Source organism: Rhipicephalus microplus, chromosome 2 (assembly GCF_043290135.1).
Source record: "Rhipicephalus microplus isolate Deutch F79 chromosome 2, USDA_Rmic, whole genome shotgun sequence".
NCBI lineage: Eukaryota > Metazoa > Arthropoda > Arachnida > Ixodida > Ixodidae > Rhipicephalus > Rhipicephalus microplus.
Window position 1 is genome coordinate 50,445,411 of NC_134701.1, and position 14,674 is coordinate 50,460,084.

Sequence of the window (14,674 nt, forward strand, 5' to 3'; positions counted from 1 at the left end):
ACCACTTCAATTAACGAGCGCATTAAAAGGCATCGGTACTCCTTGAAGATGTTTTCTTCGCTTATGCCACAGAATATTCCCGAATCTACCACTCTTCCCACTGCCAACAAGCTTACTGGCGTGTATACTCAAACATTATCTCAACTTTAGCGTTGCAAGGGGAGTTAGCAGTATATGCTACGAAATGGAAACGAGGAAAGCGAGAAACATTGAGAATGTCTGCGATGCAAGCGGTTTCAATTGCGCAGTGGTATTCTTTCCAAACGTGCATCATCTTCTAATGATTCCAGCAACTCTGCTGGTGAGCGCAGTTGAAGCAGAACACTTTCTTCAAAGACGATAGTCTTTCTTGGGGACCTTCAGTGCAAAAATTTTGGTCTGTCTGTCTGTACATTTATCTGTTTGTCTACCCTTAACGGTACCCTAGACTGCACCAAAGTGACCAAACAATACTCGAAACGGCCGAACCCATCTGCAGCGCCCACCAATATTGCTCAAGGTTCAGCATTCATACTTGTGCGATTGTCAATTGAAAAGCAATTATTGTGGACATCTGAAGCACCATAACAATACGTCAATATTGTGTATGTGTATTTTTTACTAGTAAAGGCATACATAAGCTATTTTAAGGATCGTAGCCTTTATAACGCTGCGCTGGTCATGCAACCCTTGCATGAAACAGCAAGTGTTTTCAACGCTTTGTTAAGACGACACGGTGGTGGCACCTACCCGTCGCCTTGCGTTCTATACCTTATCACCTCAGAGACGAGCGCACGCTTTGTTTTCCAGGATAACTGCCAGATAGCGCTCATGTTTCACGTGTGACGTGACTTGATGTGCTCGTTCGCCTCCGCTGCACGCTCGAGGCACTCTACCACAACACCTCCAGAATACCATTCACCTATTTTCTTGCGGAGAATAATAAATAAACGTTTTGTTCACTCTCTCCAGATGCAAGACTATCGTCTTTCGACGACATTTGCGGTGTAACATGCAGATACGGGGCCAATTTTTTTTTCATCACTGAGACGCTTAAAGTTGTACCTGAGAGCTAAAAAGAAAAATTGTTTGGAATTGCTCTATGAACATCCATGAAATACAAGCCCGCCCGGAAGACATTCTCTCTGTTCTTTAATGGGAATGTAGTCGGCTTCGGCTGAATGTATGTGTATATCAACCATAGGAGCCAGCTCAAACAAGGATGAAAGTTAACTGAAGTTATTCTCGGATTGAGATTTTCTGAATAACAGAAGTAAAAACATAGTTGTTAATGATCAATTAATGGGGTTTTACATCTGATGCGTGATTTGAATGCCAAGGTAGGGAAGAAGCAGGCTGGAGACTAGGCAGTAGGAGATTATGGCATCGGTACTAGACGGAAATATTCAATTGAGGCTTGCACAAGTTTATGCATATGGAACAGTGAAACAGGGCTGTGGTATTGAAGTTTCTGCTTGTGGTTAAGTTTAGCATGTTCAAATTATTATGAAGCCTTCCAGTGATTTACGTATCTCAGCACGCCTGCAGCTCTGCCGCACGAACAACTGCAATATTATTAAGTCCATGAAAGCTGGCGTCGAGGCCTTTTTATTCGCAGGCCTTTTTAAGAACGGTTTCAAAGATGAGACCTTAAAGGGTTTAGGTACCATGTAATGCCTTACGCTGACATGACAAAATGATTTTATCGAAAACGTGTAGCCGCCACATAGCATGGATGCGATTTTCGCGGAGAGCAGCAGGCACTGTTCTGTGGCTCACTCGTATGTCCCCTTCGTAAGCATGGAGGAAGGAAAAACTTTCCTCCATGTTAAGTCTACCTGTGCCAGTGCATGCACCCCAAGCAGCATCGACGCGCTTTGGGCACCAGTTTCGGTGGCTACTTTTCACACCTTCTAAATCTAGCCACCCTAGTCGTGCTTTTTAGTTGCAGTGATCTTTTTTGTTGCTGCTGAGTCTGTTCGGGATTCGATGAAAAAGCAGAGAGAAAAAAAGAATAAAGCACGTTAGTAACCTCAGTTCTAACCCCACGTCACAATCGCTTATAACATTACATTTATTCCATCAACAGACCTGAGCCCTGCGTCATCATTTCCGCCAGCAATAGTTCTGGGGAGTGCCACAATGTGCTGATGCATTCAGCAGCGATCACTTGATATGGCCGCTTAGACCAATGCTAAAATCCCCAGCCATCACTGCAATACACAAATATAAAATAGCTGCTTCAGAAGTGTTGGAAGGCCCCTTTTAGACAACTCTATAGCTGGTAGAAGTAAAACAGTGTAAAAGAACAAGGAGTAAGAAAGCGTAGGCACAACACAAGGACTGACTTTCAAGTGAAGATCATAATGGCTGACACAGTTACGCCCTGGCTTGTGTATTCTGTAAGCGTAGAATATTTCACATGTCATCGTGGTGGCGGAAAAGAATCCTCATTCGAGAAAATTTCACGATGCATCGACTATTTCTGCAATGAATTGCCAAGTGCATCAAGAGAACATGACCTCGCAAAGCATTTTTATGCTCCCTGAGCCGCGAGTTTAAGCATTGCCTCCATTGAATAATGTAAACATTTAGACGACTGCCAGTTGGGCGTGTTGGTAAAGCGCTTGTCTGTGTCCTCTCTGAGTGTGTATTTTTAGCGCTTGTTTCATCATGAATGTAAACACTTCCACACATGGAGGCCCCAATGGCACAAGTGCATTTGTGTGCTCAATGGAACATACTAACTCCTTCACCAAGGGGCCCTTTGCTGCACATTCTTACATCGCTGTGCATACAGTGGTGTTGCACAACCAGCGCTTGTGTTGTGTCTACTCTTTTTAGTCCCTGAGCTGTAATGTAAAATGCCTGCATCAATTTTGAACACTGCAAGCTACTGGAAGTCCAAGTGAAAACCAGAAAAAAACCTACGATACCTGATTTCCCAATATTGTTATCGCTAGTTCAACTCTGCGAACATTTGTTGGAGCATCAAGATGATATACCATTGCACCAAGATTTGCTAGGTAATAAATTTGCTTGTATGATGCTATTCTATAGCACGACTGCAAATACTATGCTGTACAGTTCCCATTAAATTCATGTGCTAGAAGCTGCATCACCTGTCAACCTTTATGTCATCAATCAAGTAACCAATCATACATAACTGAACATCACAAGCCAGGTACAGTGTTCACCGTTTGAAGCATTACTTTTTGAGGTTAAGTAATGCATGTACTTCTGTTTCTGCCATCTTCATTACATTGGCCTAATGCCAACATTATCTCTCACAGCCAGATATGTAGCGACTTGACATGCCTATAGTATAATGACATGCCAGTCATTATGTTACCAAAGGTTTTGAGGTTGAGTTTTGATCTGCAAGCACAACAAAAATTACTAAACTGTAAAACTGCTAGATAGTATGACTGATAATGAGTAATTCATAGAGTTTTATATTATTGCATGAAACTCTATGAAGTAATTCATTGAGCACTAATTTATTTATTTATGCAAGAGTGGAGACTTCTATGCAGTGATAGACAGGAGTAGGTATATATATATATATATATATATATATATATATATATATATATATATATATATATATATATATATATATATATATATATATATAGTGGGAGTAATAATTCAATGGGCCAGTTAGTCTTCGTGAAGGTATGGGATATGGCACAACGGGAGCGTTGTCAACAAGGATAATATATTTCCCAACAGTTTCGGGAGGGGTCCTTCCTTCATCAGGGGATGAGTTATATATATATATATATATATATATTATTATTATTACAGTTGTAGACTTGTGCAAATTGTGAATTTTAGGTTCGAAGCGAATTCAAAGCGAGTAGTAATATTGGTCGAATAACTACAAATCGAATTCGAATAGTGTTTATAACATATAAAGAAAAATGGGTATAGTTATCATGACCAAACCAACCTGCACAATATTTTTTTTATTCAAATAAGGCCTCTGGGCAAGTGCCCCTCCCCATTTTTTTTTTCATTCAATGTCGAAAGAACTTTGAGTAGCAACAGGATCTGACTTTCGGTACGATGCGAGTGATAACCTGCAAAATACTTAACATTTTAAAGTTTATATGTAGAGCATATAAGCCATCATACCAAGCTTTTAAGCTTATAAAATCATGAATCGAATTGAGGGTAATATGTTTATTTAAAGAAGCTCGGCAAAATTTTTGAAGTAGCCATGGAATGCATTCACTAAAACAGCTTATTGCCTCACGAGTTCACGGCCGCAAAAATGTTCAGAATCTGTCCAGTACGAGCAAAGATGCAAAGATTTGTCACACGCTGCAATTGTATTCTTTCTTGTTGTTCCGAGAAAAGCATTGGAAGCTAAGCAGGGAGGAATGACATGGGGAAAGAAAATATGTCCCATGCGCCTCGTGACCCTTGAGCCCTTTTTTCCTCGTTTATTTCTTTCCGATACGTGGCTTTTCAGTGTGGTCGTGCACTTACTTGTGTACAAGTGGCGGCCTCTCGCGGCGGCTTCAGTAACGACCGAGCGCACTGTGCTCAAATCAGCCAATCGCTGATAAAATGGCTGTGGCGAGTTATTTTTGAGCTTGTGGTGTCATTTGCCCAAAAAAGAGAGCAATTTTTAGCAGACTTTGAGAATTTGTTGTGAATTGCACGTATCATGCTGCGCTATAATATTTGGCTTACATGTTCTCAGTAGGCTCCACCCCAGATAGGCAGCGTTTTGTGACCATGCTCAAAAAGTGTTGCAGGGCCCCTTTAAATTGGAAGTGGGACTTCACGGCAAAGCGGATTACTTTTGAACAGGTGCTTTCATGGCTTAGCACTCCTACACTGCAGTGAAACCATCTTTACAGGCTTTTACCAATTTGTTTATTGCGAATACTTCGGAATTTTCATTAATTTGAATTCGAATCTAAACAAATTCAAATGCTCTACTATTCGTTCAAATATTCAAAGCATTCAAATATTCGCACAAGCCTAACAATTTCCGATGCAATAAAACAACGGGAAGGACTTATATAACAAAAACAATGCAACGTGGGAAAAAAATCTAGAAGACTTGTAATTAGAAACATTGAAAACATCAGTCAATGTAAAACTCTTTTCCCCTTTTCCACAAATTGTAGGAGTTTTGCCTAAAAATGCCATGAACAACTCATTGTGTCTATGTATCAATTGTTTAAGAAATTTAAAAAATAAAATATGTGCACAAAGTAACATACAAACGAGCTAGCGCTTAACATAGTAAACCATTCAACTAAGACACACAGAAGAAATTAGTTACAGTGCCGATGATAATAATAATAATGACAAATCAAACAATGGCTGGCAGATTTGCTATCGTAATGATGAATGAAGAAATATTTGTGGATGATGCAGCTTCATCAGGCAGCACATTCTAATTAAGTACTGCTCGAGGAAAGAATGATTTTTGGAAAGTAGTGGCTTCACATGAGAATTCTTGAACTTTTTTGCTATGATGTGACCGTGTTATTTGTGATTTCAACAGTTCAATATATTTGTCTCTATCGATATTGAGGTTATTGTGATAGATCTGACAAAATAGTTTGTCTTTCACAGGTGCACCTGTGTTATAGGGGTTTTAAGTAAGAACTTTCCAGGAGGGCTGATGGGGACGTGCTTCTACTGTAAGAGTTTTAAATAAAACTTACGGATTTTCTTTGTATGCAGTCTATTTTTTTAATATTTGCTAATGTGTGAGGGTCCCATCTGGCAGACGCTTATTCCAGAATTAGTTGCACATAAGTATTGTATACCAACATTTTAATTTATTAGTCTTGCCAATGGCTCTTCGTAAATACCCGAGTGCTTTCATCACCTTCTCTCGTGTGTATTTTAACTGTTCATTCCACCTTAAATTAGAGGTAATAGTAACAATTAAGTATATATAGCTGTGAATGAGAGATATATTATTATTGTTAATGGAATAGATGAAAGGCTAGTAACATTTATTACATGTAATTCTCATTGCAACAGTTTTTTTTTATTATTGTTCATTTGCCACGTGGAACACCATGAAAGTATTGTATCCAGGAATTTGTTTAATGTTGTCTGGTCGTTAGGTTTACTGATGATCTGGTAAAGAATGCAGTCATCTGTAAAAAGTCTCATTTCGATGGGTATGTCCAAGACTATCATTAATAAATATTAAAAAGAGAAGTGGGCCAAGGATGGAGCCTAGCGGTATCCCAGAGTTAACTGGGGTTAGGGTAGAGCTTACATGTATTCTACAGAAACACTTTGGTACCTATGGGGAAGGATTGCCCAAATCTATGCTAGTAAAGAATCATATTTTAGGATTGGTTTGAATTTTATAAGCAACTTCTCATGGAGGACGCAATGGAATGCTTATTCAAAATTAAGGAATACTGAGCCAATTTGACTATGGTTATCTAGAGCGCCAGTGAGGTCATGAATTGTCTCAAGCAGTTGTATCCTAGTTGATAGCCCTTTCCGGAAATTGTGCTGCCATGGGTTGATGATGTTATTAGCCTCAAGGAACGCTGAAATATGTTTAAATATTATGTGTTCAAGTAATTTTCCACATGCACATAACAAAATTGGCCTGTATGACGACACTAGCGAATTGTTCTTGGATTTAGGTATTGAAATTATTTTTGCATATTTCTATTCACTCAGGACTTTGCCACTACACAATGATTGTGAGAATATAACTGATAAATATTTGCTGCACCATTCCGCGTATCGAACAAGAAATGCGTTGGGTATAGCATTAGTTCCAGGTGACAATTTCGTTTCAATGTTTAGCACCAACGACAGAACACCCTCTTCAGAAACGCTAATGTCATCTATGGGGGGTATGTTATATAGCGATAGAAAAGGAAGGGCGATTCCATTATCACTTGTAAACACCGAGATGAAGTAGTCGTTCAACGCCTCTGTGATGAACAAGTATTTGCCGACACGAAATGGAATTTTCCACCTTTGTTCATAACGAGATATTCAGAGCATTATTTAGCTTTACTGCAAATGTAGAAAAATGTGTTCATTAGCATGAATGGGGGAAACCAAAAGGCAGAAGACAGATACGCACCAGAAAAATTTAATCTGAAGCTTTAACTTCTACAGAATGTGTAATACACAATGTTTCACCTAGCTGCTGTCGATCAGGTGAAGCACTATACAAAGGCCCAAAGGCAAAGTGAAGCAATGTAGATTAGACAAGCTAAGTGCACCGGGCCTTCTTCATATCTATGCAGCCTCAGAACCTTTGGATAGTTTTCCAACACATTGAGAGGCTTGTTCTCATTTCTAATTTGGCTAGGAGATGTCAGGCTGCTTGAACCGCTGCTCACGCTCGTCATTGCGTACGTGCTGTCGCAGCAGTGACATGACCTCGTTCTCAAACTCTTGTGGAGTAGTCTTGGCTCCTACAGTAAAAAAAAAAAAAAGAAAGAAAAGCACTGTGAAGAACTACAACGTGCGGGATGGCGTTAAAGAGAATCAATGACAATGAGGTGAACTCCACATGAGCACTGTAGCTTTGAACAACAGAGAGTTGAACCAGTTGGCAGGAATTAATTGTATAGGAAGTTAGCCCAGCAAACAGAAACACAATGCAAGACAACAGAAACACAAGGCAAGACAACAGAAAAACACAAACAACGACTGAGAAGCAACTGAAAGGCCACACTATGGTGAAAAAAGATACAGGCACAAAACCTACCACTGTACGCTCAAGAATGGCAGTGCCAGCTGTAAATGAAAGATGACCCTTTAAGCAAAATATGTCCCCTTTAGGCAAGGCAATCAAAGACTGGCTCATGAATGCAGTTCTGCTAATGTAAGCAATTCATCGACAAGAAAAGCTTCAAACAGTCTTATCGTTCATTGCACTGTTGCAACTGCACATGCAAATAAAAACTTGATGAATACCATACTTCATTTCTTTAAAATGCTTGCGCAAAATGTTTAGCAGGTGTTACTTGCTGGCAACACAGGATGGTCAAAGCTGGGCTGTACGGTGGTAATGCTTCATGTCAAGACTTCCGCAAGACATAGGAGAGCTAACCTAAAAGAATGGTGTGGTTCATGGTCTTAAAATAAAAAAACAAGACAAGTACTCACTATCAACGAGTTTATTACAAAAAAAAAAACGCAACAGATCTCTCTTTTTAGGAATCGGTATAACACAAAAGTGAAACATGCCTTTACAGATGTACCTGAGTGTTTTTTGTGCAATGTTTCATGACAAGGGTGGAGCAATTATTTTACAACAACAAATTGCAATATCAGGTGAATACCAGCTATATCAAATTGCAGTGCGCACCACAAGCAGAAACCATGCACGAAATGAGCATACAGAGGTCGAGCACAGACAAATTACAGCTCGACACTTAAAGCATGCAGCTCAAAGGAGGCACACGAAACACCTGCACAAGTATACAAAGGAAAAGCACAAAGAGCTGTCACAATTCTTACTTCTTTGTGTGCAAGTAGCACGCCATTTTTCAAATGTGGCAGTCAGCAAAGTGACCTTCGTGCTCTTCAAAGCAAACTTGCGGTGGAAGCACAAGAGGTACAAAGTGCCCAAATCCTGTGATAAGCGTGCCACCATGCCAAAGAACATTTATACGCATTTTCACTTTGCCATATGGAGGCACACGCATTGCAAAGCGACCAATATTCAGGATGGAGCAGGACTACGGCCTTCAGAGCGTGAGCTCCTAACACGCGCCATCTGGCTCGGCTACTGATGAAGCAAATGCGTTGAAGTAGCTGAGCTCTACTGGTACATAGTGAGTAGAAATTGCTTACCATTCACACGCTGGATAACGTATGCTCTGTGGCCTAGTGGCTTGCGCACATGCAGCTAAGCAAGAGTTCACTGTTTCAACGCCCTGCTACACAACTTTTTGTTCCTGTTTTTCTTCTTTGCAATCTGTTAGTACACTTTCTGACATCACATTGTTACGGGGTCGTGACGTGGCCGAAGACAGGAGTCTTTATGTTGGGATATAACTGTTTATTTGGGCGAACCTGCACCCGGTAAACGGAAAGTCCAATTATAGCAGCAGTCTTGCACAGATAGCAGTCTCGGACTGATAGCGGCGAACGGAGCGTCGGCCTTCGATCAACAACTGACAAGCGGCGAAGCGCGTCGGCATTTATACTCTTCCCATCGAATGTTCTAGCGTTATCGCTGGTGGTGGCGTAGGTTCCAGAACAATCTGTACCATTCGCACAGCGGGCGTGATCTTATCGAAATGATCTACTACAGTCCGGAACCTTCTCGAAAACTGCAGGCGCGGTTTGCGCTGAGAATCGTGTGGTGTTTTGGGACGATAACAAAAACTTGGGAAATGGAACGTGGCAATATCCGTGACAGAAATATGTCAGTGGAGCTGTAGTGAACCCTGGCATAAAACACTTTCATTTAAAAAATGAGAAAAAGAAGCAATGAGGATGTCACAAGTGTGCTTGCACATACATCAAAAAGTGAATCCAATCAAAATATCTGCCACAGATTATGAAAAGGCAGCTCAGGCTCACTCCCCTATGACAGGGTGAGTCAAGAGCTGCTTTTTCATATTCTGCAGCAGGGAAGCTATTCTCGTTGTGGACAAGTCCAATTCGGCCTCCACTGATAGACTGGAGTTGGCGAGCAGCACACCGCCTGTTTCTGGTCTTCCACAACCTCATTTTGATGCCACGCAGCTTTCACAATTATAGACATGAATGAGAAGCATGGCGGTTTGGGCGAGTTGGTAGGTCATATTGGCAGTTGGCAGGCACTCATGTTCTTGTCCTTAGGTCGCACTATAACGATTGTCATGAACGAGAAAGACGAAATGCGTTTCCCCACAATGAAGGCTGCCCCCAGAGATTCGCTTTTAGACGCACATCTCTGAGGCCATAGATGAACGCTGATCATGTTAGCCCTTGAATCAGGTTTAACGCGGCCGGCCGCCTGACAACCCTGGAAGGTCATTACGAGTTCCCTGCATTACTCTTCAAGCATCTAAACACATTCATACGTACATTCAGACTTCTCAAGCTTGTTCAAGTGTGGCTGTAAATTTTTTCACTTAGTTTCTTTTTTCGCGAGGAATGTGCTGGGGCGTTCGGTGCGCCAACGTGACCAAGGGCGCCATGACGTCACGATTCACCACTTTTTGCGTAACTGAATCCCCTCGGCTGATATGGACATGTCCATAAATTGAACACAGCGAGAATCGTGCTCTAGATCTTTTGATTGGATAGCTAAGGCATTACTACAAATACTGACAACAGTGTCCCCATGATTGCTAGAGCTTGCAAACCACCATGAAAAAAAATTTAGAAACCCTAAAGCTTCATCTTTAAGAGTTGAACGCAATAGTGATACTCTGTTCCTAGCGCATACTTTAAACACTCTGTGCATGAAACCTTTAAACTTGTTATGCGCCCACTACGTGGCCTTAAACAAGCGCAGTACATTGTGTGCCTTTTGTAGTGGGTTACTGGTGTTAAACCACGAATTCATTATGATAATCACACGTTCTCACACCCAATTGCAAATGGCACTTGTACCACACATTATTACAGCAATATTTCATGTCGTATTGAGAAGCATATGTAAACAGGACGCCTGTGTTTGGTAAAGCATCTGTAACTTTCACTGCATTTCCAAGCAGAAAAAGTTATTTTAGCTGTATTCACAAGGCCGTGAGGTAGAACATCTGCTTGCGACCGAAACGACCCAGGTTCAATCCACACTTTGACCTAGGATATTTCTATTATTTTATTTGTATCATTCTCAATTTCACGGGTCGTGCATTACATGATGATCTTTTGCTCACAGCCAACTACACTGAAATTTCTGAGAAACAAGCTCTTTAACGATGTTGCTACACAGAGTTATAAAAAGAACTGATTTCATAGCATGGTTCCCGCATGCCACATCCTACCTACGTCATCGGTACACTAGCTTACTACAGCCCCTTTTTCCTGTAGTGGTGGTGTAGAGCAGTGCTCGGCATTTCTTGATTTCAGAGAACTGGACAGCTGTGTCGAGCTTTTGTTTGAACACGGGTGCATCAGGTGGTGTTGAAAGAAGAGCTGGCTGACCATGCATTGGACGTGCTGGGCTCACGGCCGCATTGGCAATGGTTGGCTCCTCAGGCAATGGTTCTAGTAGGAGCTTATTGCAGGCATTTGAGGTGTCTGAGGGGTGTGCCATTCCCGTGCCTGGTGGGGATAGATCTGTACCATCTGCAAGTTTTTGTGCAGCCGTAGGTGTCGGCACATCAAATGATGATGTCGGGGCTACTTGACTCCGAGTAGGCATTGGTATATGAATTCTGGCGTTGGTGATGTTAGGTGTGACAGAAAAAGCTGTAGACATGAGCAGACACTTGTTCTTGCCATGTGACAAGCACAGCGTCGCCTTGGGCATAAAACGAAAAGCATGTCGTGCAATGGCTGCATGGTTACCCGCAAACTGACTGATGCCACAGCACAAAAACAGCTGGAATTGGAAATCTGAGTTCGCTTGTTTTAAAAGTGCGATTGTGACAGCCTGAGGTTCGAAGCTAATGTTTAGCATGGCAGGGAGCAAGTGAGGTGGCTCTGCTGGCTGTGGTAAGGCTAGCACAAAACGTCAAAGTCGGTCGTATGCCTGCGGTCCTGGAGAAGGCACAATGCTTCACAGAGCAGGAGGAAGCACGGCTACAGTAATAGCTTACTTGTCCTATTGCGAGATGATGGTACGCACCTAGAAACTAGCCTCCACCTTGATGAGCTGGATAGCTGGACTGTCTGGCCAGAATTGGGAAAATTGTGGCGGTAACATGATGCAGTGTGCTGTGGTTCAATCTGGTAGTCGTGCCATGGTGACAGGCATTATGGTGACAGGTAAGAGGTTGGTAAGCTCTGCTCGAGTGTCCTAAGCAAGCTTCTTGAATCTTGTTCTATAATCCAGTGTCACCACTGTAGCTGGAAAATAGAAGACTGATGTTGCTGCACTGAATTACATAAACCCACCGATTTTATTCTACGACTGGCGTGTGTGGCATCGTGCCTATGGTTACTTCGTCCTCGTCACTGCGTCGGGACACCAACACACGGCACACTCAATTACACCCACCTTAATCATTTGCACCATGTTTACACTGTGAGGCCTCACCTGTTGCCCAGTAGTAGATGTCCCAGTCATTTGATGGCAGATTTATGAGCCTGTCATACTGCTGAAGCTGCTCTGCAGTGAACGAAGCCAGGTGCTTGGCTGCAAATGTGCTGCAAGGGATGAAAGACAGTCAAGACATGCTTAAGGCTCAAGACCAGCTGATTATTTCAATACTCAAAGTGATGCAGGTGATGTGAGATGTGCAATCAGTAGTAAAATCTGCTAGGCAATTGAGAGACAGGTTGTAGCCCATGCAGTTTCAAGTAATCTTCCCAATCACCTTTCCTTACCCAGAAAAAAAAAAAGTGGTGTTAAAACTTCTTCGACTACGAAAGATCATTGTTGCCTTATATTTTTGACTAATTGTATGAGCCTTGGCTGTATTGGCATAACGTGTTATATTTACCATACACACACAGCTAAGCACATACGTTGCTAATGTGGCTTGGGTCTAGTTTCAGTTTATACTCTGGGACCTTCGCCTGTATATTTTATATTCTGTAACAATCGTAATGATAAAAACTGACTGATTGATTGAAAAATTGATTTACAATGATGGCCTGGCTGTCTTCTATTTGGAAGCAAGACCAGAAAGAGTAAATGGAAATGTACAGGTTCGACGACATGATAGCAGTGAACGTAATAAAGACCTGAGGATCAGGTCATTCTCGAGCATGCCACGCTTGCGACTCTGGTAGAGCAGTCGTGCTCGTTGAGTTTCGGTGTCTTCGTTTGCCCTCCGGATGCAGCCTTCCGAGTGGGTGCACATCGGTCGCCATAGCCGCTGCAGAGGTGCTCATCTCAGGCACTATTATGCGGAACAATGGACAATTTGCAAAAATCTGCAAGGCGGCTTTTTTGTAAAGTTATTTTTTTTTTTGCAAACAAGAACTCTCGTTCACAGACTGCTTTTTTCGCTCATTGTGTTTATTTTTCTTTTTTTCTTTTCCTCACGAACGACAGGTCGCCCACCATGCGATGACTGATGGTACATACGAACCGGGACAGCCCCATTGTAGTAGAAAAAAAAAAAAAAAGCTTTGTTGAACTCGCACGCCTTCTATAAAGCGAGAACAGCTGTATGTAAGCGAGAGTTTTTGCTAGGAAAACAAGCCCTACAGGAAAGCTGCCTTACAGATGTTTGCAAACTGTCCACTGAAGGAACACGACGCACGTGCTGCTTCTAGCTCTTATGAATCACCTTCTATGGCGCAGTGCTCTTTATTACTCGAACTCACGTACCACATCGAACGATCAATTCGTCAGTCAAACACTTATCAATACAGATTTGTAGTAATTCGATATAACACATAATTCGATCAATCTAAATTCATTACTACAGGTCAATACCTCTGCACCTACAACAATTATTAACGATGTCTTTGAGGCACGAACAAATCTGCACCCCCGTTTACAACCAGCACTTCGTGAAATAAACACAACAAAGAATGGGAAACGTCAGTGATAGTACGCACTAAAGTCAAGTACTGTGCAGCACTCGTCAAAATTAATTAGTCAGATTTTCGCAGACTGGACCGCCTCACGTATAAAGTTCTGGGCAGCACCACACGGAGAGTCAATACACGCTAGAAATTCGGAACGAGACTGGTGTTTCCCGTGGCCGTTCGAAGTCGAAATGAAACCGTAAATGGAACAAGCAATGCAAAAACGTACGATTGTCGATGGACTCAAGCGAACGTAAACAGTGCGCAGTAACATGTTGCCGCTTGCAAGACCGTACGAGGGCAGATGGCAGACGACAAGCTGGCCAGCGCTCGCTCGATCCTATGCCTATTTTGTAGTCCAGACCACTGAATAAAATCCACATTTATTGTGTCAACTAAACTGAAATATAAGCCTTAACATTATTTTTCAGACCACATCGCCTTTGCATGAAAACCATCATCGCATTTTTTATGAAGAAAGTTAATCTCTAGAGGAGAAGCAAGGCCGGAGATGCTTCTACGCTTCTGTTGAGCAAAGAGGTTCTAGAGAACCTCTGGAGTGGCAGTCCCGGCCGCTGCCAAAGGGAGCAAGTAAAACCGCCAGCGGCCATATTGCTAGAGGAAAACAAGGGCGGAACCGCCATAGACCGCACGTTGCGCGCGCCGGTGTGCAGTTTCACGACAAAAAATAGGATGTAAACCTCTTTTAGGTTACACCAACGAATAAATGCCGTTTTTTGTTTCTTAACAAATTATTTTATAGACCCGTTGCCAGCTGCACGCTTTCAGATCAATCTGCTATCGAGCTTTCTGAAGCACTACTGCAGTACAAAAGAGTTGTAGTATATATTGAGTGTTCTAAGAAATGTGCCCACAGATACTCAAGATCAAGGGGAACGTGACATTTGCTCACCTCTTTCATATATGTGATTGTGTGTGTGTCGGCAGATTACCAGACAATTATTATATAAGGAAGTTGAAATAATTGAAGCTAAAGTTAGAAAAGAGAGGTAATTAAGTAAACTGGGAGTCACCAGTAATTTTTCTAGAGTTATCGAATTCTAACCAATTTGCAGGCGGA

The 14,674-nt window shown here is 41.9% G+C and overlaps 1 protein-coding gene across 4 annotated transcripts; it reads right to left on the reverse strand.

Annotated features, from left to right (window-relative positions):
* Positions 1-7,068: 7,068 nt before the first annotated feature.
* Positions 7,069-14,100, reverse strand: LOC119169087 (succinate dehydrogenase assembly factor 2-A, mitochondrial). 4 transcript variants are annotated; one of them, XR_005109521.2, is made up of 5 exons: positions 13,823-14,100; positions 12,799-12,932; positions 12,149-12,258; positions 11,738-11,958; positions 7,069-7,412 (listed from the first exon to the last, which is right to left on the reverse strand). XR_005109521.2 is itself a non-coding variant. In XM_037420173.2 (4 exons), the coding sequence occupies exons 2-4, from the start codon at positions 12,915-12,917 to the stop codon at positions 7,303-7,305; spliced, it is 339 nt and encodes a 112-aa protein (XP_037276070.1). In that variant the 5' UTR covers positions 12,918-12,956; positions 13,823-14,088; the 3' UTR covers positions 7,069-7,302. The 4 variants fall into 4 exon arrangements, 3 of the variants coding, with proteins under 3 accessions (XP_037276070.1, XP_037276068.1, XP_037276069.1); XM_037420173.2 differs by lacking the exon at positions 11,738-11,958 and having other exon boundaries at positions 12,799-12,956; positions 13,823-14,088; XM_037420171.2 differs by lacking the exon at positions 11,738-11,958 and having other exon boundaries at positions 13,823-14,085.
* Between the last annotated feature and the right edge of the window lie 574 nt (positions 14,101-14,674).

Bases quoted from the DNA above. Each gene is read 5' to 3' on its own strand.
- LOC119169087 (XM_037420171.2), bottom strand. From the start codon at position 13,867: ATGTTACTGCGCACTGTTTACGTTCGCTTGAGTCCATCGACAATC. The intron at 12,933-13,822 runs GTACGTTTTTGC...GCACCTCTGCAG, and splicing joins GCTTGAGTCCATCGACAATC to CGGCTATGGCGACCGATGTG. The intron at 7,413-12,148 runs GTGAGGCCTCAC...TTTTTACTGTAG, and splicing joins CATCTACTACTGGGCAACAG to GAGCCAAGACTACTCCACAA.